The sequence below is a fragment of the Quercus robur genome, chromosome 7 (genome assembly GCF_932294415.1).
Source record: "Quercus robur chromosome 7, dhQueRobu3.1, whole genome shotgun sequence".
NCBI classification, from domain to species: Eukaryota; Viridiplantae; Streptophyta; class Magnoliopsida; order Fagales; family Fagaceae; genus Quercus; species Quercus robur.
The window spans coordinates 46,488,958-46,499,839 of NC_065540.1; the positions used below are offsets into that span (position 1 = coordinate 46,488,958).

The 10,882-nt window shown below is 32.2% G+C and overlaps 1 protein-coding gene across 1 annotated transcript; it reads right to left on the bottom strand.

The window, feature by feature from the left end:
* Positions 1–5,036: 5,036 nt before the first annotated feature.
* On the bottom strand, positions 5,037–6,404 carry LOC126690932 (receptor-like protein 33). Its single transcript, XM_050386036.1, has one exon. It carries the CDS (start codon positions 6,161–6,163, stop codon positions 5,096–5,098), a length of 1,068 nt encoding a protein of 355 aa, XP_050241993.1. The 5' UTR covers positions 6,164–6,404; the 3' UTR covers positions 5,037–5,095.
* Positions 6,405–10,882: the final 4,478 nt, after the last annotated feature.

Sequence of the window (10,882 nt, forward strand, 5' to 3'; positions counted from 1 at the left end):
ACTAGAACCATCCCCATTGTTAGAGGACCAAAAGTGTATTTGTTTTGCCAAACAAATGTTGGTTTGAATTTAGGTAAGGTTTGGCAGTGAGGGAATTCAGGTTTGAATGCATGCTATCTTTGTGGTTTGTTTCACGATGTAGAAAATAAGTAAGAAAAAATGGTCAAAGAGAATCAAAGATAAACATAACTTTTTTTCCCCTGTGAATGAATAAATTTTTAAAGTAAACAAACTATACAAACAGAGCAAGCAGCAAACTAAAAAAGCAATTGAAACCAAACTTACAAATAATCGAACTATCACTCCTCAATTATGGCTATCATACAAGATAGTGAAATTTCACCCCCCCCCCCCTCCCTCTCTTCCAAAGAATTACAACATGAGATTATTCACTAACAAATTTTTCATTCTCATTATGAACTCAACCTAGGCCTTAATCTTTCTTCTAATCAAAAGTAGGATAGCCTCCTTAGACTTTACATTACCACTACAAACAAGAGCATTTCATTGAAGCCAAATACAATAAACCACCATAGACCAAGTAAGTTTGCATATGGTGCTTTCAAAGCTTTTACCCTTCAACCTATCCATACCCCACACTCAGAACCACTTAACACAAGCTTTATACCTGGGATTTTATTGAACATCATGACTTAACTAGCTCCCATAGTCTCTTTGAGAGAGGATACTCAAAGAACAAGTGGTCCTACTCTTAAGGAAGCTCCTGCAGAAGACACACAAAATATCAACATGATTGCCCCATTTAAATGTCCGGTTTTTAGTGGAAAGTCAGATCACTTTCTACCACTTCATTTTAGGAGATATAGTTCTTATTTACTCCTCAGCTTATTTTCAATAGAACTGGAATGTTATGTCATTTCTTCTAAATATGACTAATCTCAATACCTTCATCTACTCACAACATGGGTCAATGTATTATTTATTATTCTTTAAGTAGAAGGGAAAATAGAATTGCACCAAATGAAATCAAACATTGAAGGATATTAAACAATTACATACCAACTATTGCTAAAAAGTAAGAAGAGTCAATATCTACTACTACTACTACTACTACTACTAATCTATATATTACTAAAAGCTGAAGCGTAGCGTTTAATGCTGCTGCTGCTGCTCTTACATTATGCCACATCAGCTGCCACGTCATTCTTTTTTTCTTTTCTTTTTTAAAATATAATTTGTCCTACAATTCTAAAATGGTTTTTACAATTTTCAGCCCTATAAATGCAGTCCACTACTTATTTATTTACTTCCACTATCACCCTATAATAAATCTGTATAATTAATCCAGCCTACCTCTTATTTATTTAGTTCCACTATCAAGCCCAACCCAAATCCTTTTCAGTTCAGTTTTAGGGTTTTGTGTAAGCCTTTTCAGTTTAAAAAAAAAAAAAAAAAACGTTGAAGCCTTTTATCAAGCTTTAGGTTTTATTTTTTTATTTTTTATTTTTTTCCCAATTTTATTATAATTGTTTTAACATTTATTTTTTTTAATATTTACACTTCTCCAACCTTTCTCTCTCCCTTACCATTTCATCTCTCCACTACTTCTTCAATCTTTCCCCCTCCCTTACCTTTTTATCTCCCCACTACCCTTTACATTAATATCATTCTTCCTCTTTCGCTTCATCTTTCTTTATTTTTGTCTCTTCTTATTCACATTCTCTTACTATAAATTTGTCACTATCTCTTCTATTCTATGCATAGTTTTCTCTCACAAAAAAAAAAAAAAGGTTCCCTCTCTCTCTCTCTCTCTCTCTCTCTAAATTTTTTGGTGGATTTTTTTATTTTTCTTGCATCTCTACTTTAGGTTGATATTTTTTTTTTTTATATTCTTTAAAACTCTATTTTGGGTTAATGCGATTTAGTTTTGTTTTTTAAATTGTGATTTAGTTTTGTTTTTTAAATTGTTGTTGTTGTTGTTGTTGTTGTTTTTTTTTTTTTTTTTTTTTTTTTTTTTTTTTTTTTTAATTCTGTTTGATTGTTAAATGTTATCCTATTGCGTTCTAAAGAATTAAATATAGCATATAAAAATATAATATTATTCTATTACATAGCATAATTTGGTATTTATTTTGTTACATAGCATGATTTTTTATAGTGCTCAATTTAGATGTTAAACTATGAGACTTTACTAATTTTTGTTTATTTTCTAATCCTTTGTGGTGGACTAAGTACTCTTAATAGTTGTATTAGAAGTACTCTATAATGCCATTTATTTAAAGAAAAAAAAAGGTTAGCCAAACGAAAATAATCGGATAGGTGACAAATTTTAACTTTTGCAATTTTATTTTTTTTATTATTATTATTTTATAACAATGCATGTATAGAAATTTAATTCTTATATTTTTCTAATAATTGTTTATTTGATAATATGTTTTGGGTGGCCGAAAGTATAATTTCTACAAAGAAAATAACCTTAATAGATTATCAAAAAAAAAAATTTATCATAATATTGGTTCAATTAATCATTGTTAAGTTTTATTAATTTTTTTTTAGTTTATGTTTTTTTGGTGTTTTGGATTGTTCCTTTATTACATTTATGATTGTTCCTATAATAAATAAAAATATAATTACGAAATACATTACTCATTATTAGATTAGTTTAAATTGTAAAAAAAAAAAAAAAATTTAATAAAACCACTATAAAAATAATTATCACGCGCAATGCGCGGGTTCGCAGCTAGTAATAATAATAATAATTAATAATTAAATGAAATCAGGAAATCTTTCACTATAGACGATTACATTGATACTATCTTCACCTTCACTCCACATTGATATATCAAAATCCAAAGATGAAAAAAACAAAGGTAAGAAAAGTTATCAAGTCTATACCTTCAAACTAACTTACATCTCACCTAACTAGTAACTTCTATATATAACTACAATATCATCTTGAATCTTCATTAAAGTTGAACTCAAGGTTCTTTTCTTTCTTTTTTGTTGAAAATTAATACTATTCTGATTCGGCATACATAACAAATATGTACAGTATTTTATAAATAATAATTACAAAGCCTAGTAGCTTGATTTACATATGAATGAGCCTTATAATTTTGAGAAAGAGAGAAGAAAGTGGCAGAGGCATGCAAAGATGTAACTAAAGAAGGCAGCCTAGCTTGGCATTAAGGTTAATATGTTCTAATTTTCTTTGATGGTGGATACAGACTGGAGTCAGAATCATTGTTGACAAAGGTAAGGGTCATTAAAGATGAGCCCAAATCAAATGCATCATTAAATCCCAAACATGGCCAACCTATAGGCAAGAATACTCACCATAATAATGATCACTAAAGCTAAACCTAAAATGTAAAAAGAAATAGCAAAGCTAAACCTTTAGACTAATTGGACCTTTCAAGATTTTACCACACTAAGCATACATGATTTAACATTCCTAGATGGATCTATATCATTTTGGTCTTTGAAAGTTGAACTTGAAACACCTAAATTTCTTTATCATTAAATTTATATCTTAACAGTAAGATACATTAAATAAAAATGCAAATATAGCAATTGAAAAAAAAATAAAATAAAAAAAAGAAGGGAAAAGGGATTGCACAATTACGGTTGAAATCTCAATCACCTTTGACTATTAACTCTTAAAGGATATGAACCTCAACCGTTGCTAAACATTCCTCAAAAGCTTCATTTTCTTACGCTTTTTATCCAAATCTAGAACTTCTCAATAATTTAACCCAAAAAAAAAAAAAATACAGTAAATGGAAAAAAAAAAAAAACTATAACCACAGGAGCAATGTTACCAATAAAAAGAGTTGATTAAGTTAGAGCATTAGGTTTTGGCTACAAGGGAATTCAGGTTTGAATGTGCACTTTCATTGTAGATTGTTTGGCAATGTAAAAACTAAGAGAGCAAATATACTAGAAGTCCTTAAGGAAAATCATAGATAACTGCAATCTCTTGTTTATTTATTTATTTATTTTTTTATGAATGAATGAATTTATCAAAGAAACAAACCATATAAATGGCAAACTCCAGTGGCTAATAGCTGCAACATCTAACAACAAAAACAAAGCAAGCAGGAAACTAGATAGAAGCTGCAACTAACCTTACAAAGAATCAAACTAAAACCCTCAATTAAGCCTATGATCAAAATCATAGAAATTCCCCCCCCCCCCCCCCTCGCCCTCCATTACAACATGACTATTCACTAACAAAAAATTCTCTTTGCAACCTCAAACCAGGCCTTAATGTCTCTTCAGACTTGACACTTGGTACCAAGTATAGACCAGGAATTTTATTAGACACAATGACTTAACTGACATAGCCTCTTTGAGAAATGATACTTATTAGAATATGGTTAAATGATTAAATTGACCATTTACTAATAACTTAAGCTTTTGGAGAATTGGTAATTTAACATGGTAATATATCACGATACAATCTCAATATCATCATGAATCTTCAACCAAGTTGAATTCTCATTTTTCCTTTTCCAATAAAAAAATGACAATATTCACATTCAACATAGATAAAAAATGTTAAACATTAAGAAATGAGTCACCAAAGAATCAAAAAATGGACAAAAAAAACAAAAGTAAAATTTGAATATATAAGGATATGGTATAGAACCCAACCATAAAAATCAAGAAAGAGAGAAATAGGACCTTAGTGTTAGTTGTAGAGGTCTTGATCTGTTCAAGAGCACAGAGGTTATTGATATGTTTCAAAACATCAGAAGCAACAACCTTGAACCTTACTGAGTAAACAAATCAAATCAATAAAAAACAAACATTATAAAAACAGAACACGAAATTGCAAAGTTGAAAGAGAACTCAGGCTTACTAATTACTTCCAACAACAACAATGCTAACCAGCTGCATTAAAATAAATAAATCAAACACTTATTTTATAAATAATAATTACTAAGCCCAGCATCTTGATTTTTCTTTGAATGAGCCATTGAATTAAGAGAAAAAGAGGGAAGAAAGTGACAAAGGCACTGAAAGATATAACTAAAGAGGGAGGTATACCTTGGAAAAGAATGGTGTCCTGTGTCCCCATAAAACTTCTTGAAAAACTCTAGCAAAACCACCCACAAATTGTTTTGACTAGTTATTTTTTTCCACCATGTCTTTGGGCATTCTTCTTCAGCCTTCTGAGCATGATATGTTCCTCTAACTTGACCATCCTCACAATCCACTTTGGTTTTCCGACTTTAAACATAAGATATCCCACCAACATTCCAAATAGCACTCCACATCCATAACCCATCGATACAGCTTGCCAACCAAACCCATTTTCAGGCTCTAAATTGTCTTTTTGTTGTGAGACCAATGGTGGTGGTTTTTTTGCCTCATGGTTGTTGCACATTTTTGACAACGGAAATCCACATAATCCAAAGTTTTCAGTGTACGAATCGTTATCAAATGTATTGAATTGCTTTCCTGAAGGTATGAATCCTGTGAGTTGGTTATGTGATAGCTTTAAAACTTCAAGCCATGGTAGATCTACCAATTGCCTAGGAATCTCCCCGCTAAGCTTGTTGAAAGAGAGGTCTAACCATTCAAGATTGTGCAAATTTCCAAATGATGATGGAATATAACCTGTAAGGTTATTGTGAGAAAAGTTAAGCCCCTTGAGTGATTTTAACCTCCCAATTATCTTGGGCATCTCTCCTTTGAAACTATTGTTTGAAAAATCAATGGTCGTGAAGATAGTTTGGATTTTCACCAACTTAGTATACAACCCTTTCATCACCACATCCAAAGAATCCTGATAATACTCGTCTCCCATATATTTCAAAGCAACTTTTCCGTCATTCACATTTGTCATGGCTTTCAAATATTTGAAATATTTTATCGGCAAAGGACCATTAAACTCATTGTTAGAGATGTCTAGGATTCGCAAATTTGGGAAAGGAAATTTGGTCTTAGGTTTGCCTATACAACCTTGAAATTTGTTTGATCTTATGACAAGAACATGCAAATATAAAAGACCTTCCAACCAATAAGGGAAGGTTCCATTTATCTTATTACTCCCAAGATCTAGAACTTCCAAGTTCCTACAATTTTCCAAAGATCGTGGCAATGGCCCTTCCAATTGATTGCCATTAAGGTTAATACTCCTAAAACTATTTCCTGTGGAAAATGTTGTAGGGATGGTACTATGAAGGCTATTCATTCGCAAATCCAACACTGTGAGGGATTTAGAGTCTACCAAACACTTAGGAATTATGCCACTTAAGTTGTTATGAGACAAGTCTAGAACATCAAGGTTTGCATCGCAAATTGAAGAAGGGATTTCTCCAATTAATTTGTTATTTGAGACAAACAAATATCGCAGATTAAGAAAACTTAGAGTGGGAAATGATCCTTGAAGCAAGTTGGCTCGAAGATCAAGAAAATATAATGAATCCCTCCCCACATCTTCCAACCATCCTGGAACTTGACCATAAATGCTGTTATTGGAAACGTCTAAGTATTGTAAATTTGTTGTTGTTCTTAAGAAAATTGGGAATTCACAAATGTTGCAAGAAGATAAGTTCAATTGTTGAAGATTGGGCAGGGTGTAGGTGACATTATTGTTGATGCTAACTAAGTTATTTGAAAAATCAAGTATCTGGAGATTTTTGAGCTTTGAAAACATTTTTAACTCCAACACAATACTCCAGTTATTTGATGAGAGAGATAGATAAGTAAGGTTAACAAATCTAGATATTGACCTAGGTATAGAGCCTTGTAGCTTATTGTGACCCAAATCAAGATACTCCAATGAATTTGACTTGAATTCACCAATCTCGCCAATGAATTGATTGCTAGCGATATCTAAGTTCACTAAAGAGGGCAAACTGAATAGCCAAGATGGCAGTGTTCCATTTAGGAAATTTGATCTTAAAAAGAGTATATTTAGATTCAAAAGCCCACTTACGTGATTAGGAAGGGGACCAACAAGTTGATTGTAGCCCAAGTATAAAGTTGATAGATTGGGCAAGTTAAATAATGACAACGGCAGCAAACCTGTTGAAATATTCCCCAATAATTTTAAAAAAATTGTTAGTTCGTGTGTTTGCCAAAAACAACTAAAATTTAAATGTGTCAATTGAATCTCACCACTGAAACTATTATATGACAGAGCCAAAGAAGTAAGTTTTGTAAGGTTCTCAAGTGATGTTGGAATTGACCCAGTAAACTTGTTTCTATATAGATACAAGTAAGTAATTTGTGTGAGGTTGCCAAGTGATGTTGGAATTGAGCCTGTAAAATTGCAATGATGGAGATCCAAATGCTTCAAGGACTTCAAATTACCGATAGAATCAGGTAATTCTCCCGAAAAGTTTATGTTAGAGAGATCTAAGAATTTTAGAGAACTATTGCTCCAATTAGACTTTGAAAGAGTGCCTTCAAGATTGTGATTATACCCTAGATTAAGGGTTTGTATACTGGGAAGGCAGAGGATGTTATTTTCGAGTTTTCCCTGCAAGTAGCAGTTATGGAGACTAAGAGTTGTGAAAGAGGAGGATAGATTCATCAAAGAATTAGGTCTAATTGAGGACATATCTGACCAATCCAAAAGAAGTTCCCTTAACTGAGTAAGGTTATGAATGACTCTTTTCCATACTGGCGTTTCAATTAATAGCCAATTGTTGTAAGAAAGATCAAGCGAAACCAGTGAAGACAAATGAGAGATTTCGTATGGGATTTTGCCAGAAAACATGGAATTAGAAAGGTTAAGATGAGTCAAAGTCTTAAAGTTGGCAAACTTAGACGAAATTGGGGAGTAACTGAAGAAATTCCCAGCGAGATTCAACCTCTTGAGATGGGGAAGAAAGAAGAGGGTGCTGTTGGAATGAATGGAGCCATTAAGCCAGCTGCAACTGAGGTCAAGGCCAATAACATGGCTTGTGGTTTTGTCACACACAACGCCATCCCAAGAACAGCAGTCCTTATCCTCCTTCCAAGAGGCTGTCTTTGGATAAGAATTATCACACATATGAATATTAGATCTATAATCAGAAGAATAAGTAGGTGTATCAAGAGGAAGAGAAGCATCTCTATGAAGAGAAAGAGAGTGATTAAAATGGAGTAAAGCAGAGCAGGATGAGATTGAAGACAAGGAAGAAGAAAGAGACGATGGAGTAGAATGAAAGAGAAAGGAAAGTAGACACAAAACTTGATGCTTCCAACTTAAACACCCCATTTTGATTTTGAAAGACTAAGAAAATATATATCTGATTTTTCTGGCTGAATAAAAATATATCTAATGTTAAGAGGGAGGCTTGGGATGGGTTGAATATATATAGTGCTTCCATTCCAATTTCCAAGTCAATCAAAGTGGTTGGCGTTATTGCGCTTGGCAAGTATTTGGAAAGTGCTTTATATCCCAAAAGGCACGTTTGGGTATCGGACCAGTTGAGTCCAATACAAAAAAGGCGAAAAACACATTTTGGTCCCTACATTTTGACCTGATTCCCGTTTTAGTCCCTAAGTTTTTTTTTTACCGCTTTTAGTCCCTCTCCAGAAAAACAGTTCCATTTTAGTCCCTGCCGTTACATCAGAAACGGATATTGCTGACGTGGCAAACGGCAAAGTCAAAAAATAATAAACTAATGTCCACGTGGCCTAAATTAATAATAAAAAATATTTTTTAATGCCACGTCAGCATCTAAATTAAAAAATTAATTTATTAATTTTAACTAAATAAAAAAAATTAAAAACAGAATTAAAAACTAAAAATCTTATGTATTGAGATCTAAGTGTGCCTTGAACAAGAACAACAAGAACACAAAACCAGATCCAAGAACACAAACCCAGAAATTATTTAAAAAAAAATAAAAAAACAACAAAGAAAAATAAAAAAACGGGAACTGTATTTCATAAATTTTAGTGGTAGGATACTGATATAGGATACTTGGTATTGTCAAAGAAATATTTCACATAGAAGAAGACTTAACGAAATAACCCAGAAATATTTCAACCCACCCAGATGTTTTTCTCATCTAACAAATATTTTCATAAAAGAAGCAAAAGAATCTACAGGAGAAGAAGATCGCGAACCTCAGAAACGAGACTGTGAGACGTATCGGACAAATGCGGCGGCAGAGAGCCGGAGTGCATGGACCGAGCGATTCTCTCTCTACCTCTGATCGCTTCCTTCTTTCTCATCCGCCGCTCGTCGGAGCTCTCTTTGACGCTCGGACTCGGCGACGGAATCTCATTCATCTCCCAAAGCGTCGCCGCCAGCTTCCTCGCCGACACGGGCGGGGGCAGCGGCTGCTGTTGCTCCGCCACCGCCGCCGCTCAACCCAGCACTCTAACCCCCTACCCATTTTTCCCTTCACACTTTCTCTCTCACGAACCCAGATTTGCTCTCTCTTTTTCAACCGAAACCAGCCAAGACAAAGAAAAATAAAAAAACAACAAAAATTCATAACAATATCCACGAACCCAAATTTGCTAACAATATCCATCAGCTCCTAAGAAATTGTTTTTCTTGTCTTTTATTATTATTTTTTGCTGTCTTTTGGTTTAGATTTGAGCTGTTGACAAATTTTTTTTTTTTGGGTTTGTGGCTGTGGGTTGATTTTCTTGGCCTGGGTTGTTGTGTGAAACAAAACAAATGAAAAAGGTCGAGTTTTTGAGGATGACCGACGAGGAATGTGGCTCTCTGCAAATATGGGTTTGAATTTAATTTTTTGAGTTTTAAATTTGCCGTGTTTGTGTTTTGTTAATCTTGTTTTTGCTGGGTTTTAAATTTGTTGTTCTTGCTGGGTTTAGTTTGTTCTTGCTGGGTTTAGTTCTTTCTGGGTTTTGTTGTTCTTGCTGGGTTTAGTTTGAAATTTGTTTTTGATTTTTTTTTTTTTTATGAGAGTTTTTAATTTTTTTTATTTAGTTAGAATTAATAAATTAATTTTTTTTTATTTAAGGATTTTTTTATGAGAGTTTTTAATTAATTTTTTTAATTTAGATGCTGACGTGGCATTAAAAAATATTTTTTATTATTAATTTAGGCCATGTGGACATTAGTTTATTATTTTTTGACTTTGCCGTTTGCCACGTCAGCAATATCCGTTTCTGATGTAACGGTAGGGACTAAAATGGAACCGTTTTTCTGGAGAGGGACTAAAAGCGGTAAAAAAAAAACTTAGGGACTAAAACAGGAATCGGGTCAAAATGTAGGGACCAAAATGTGTTTTTCGCCTACAAAAAAGAAATAAGAAATTGAGGGAAGCTGTTATTATCCCGAAGTACCCTTAGTTTTATTTCCAAATCCCAATTTTACCCTTAAGTTATATGACATGGGGAGGAAGTTGCTGCAATGTTATTAAAACTGCAACACAAGCTTCAATATTTGTAATTTCAGTAATTTTTTTTTGTTGAGAATGATATATTCAGTAACTTAACTTCCTCTACCGAGTGTTATATATTAAAAAAAAAAACTTGTATATATTTTTATTTTATATTAAGTTATTCTATTGTATTTTATATTCAAAATTGATAACACAAATTTGCTTATGTAGTTATACTGTTATAAATTGATAATTGATAATGTAAATAAATGTGTAATTATTATTTCCTACTTTTTTTTTAAGGAACAAATTAATTCCCTAATCTAATAACACTATTTTTTTTTTTAATTATCATGTAGTACAATTTGAACTTGGATTATTGGTATGTATTTGATTTTTTTTCTCACTATTATTTTGTGCATCATGATAATGAAAATAAAGAAAAAAAATAATTGCTATCAATAAGAAGTCATTAATAATAATAACAAATAATTATGACGCTAATAAAAATAATTACTAAGTCAAAAACTATATAATAATTATTATTATTAAATCATCATCATCATCATATATATATATATATATATAAAAGTGTTAGCCAAATACTCAGTTTT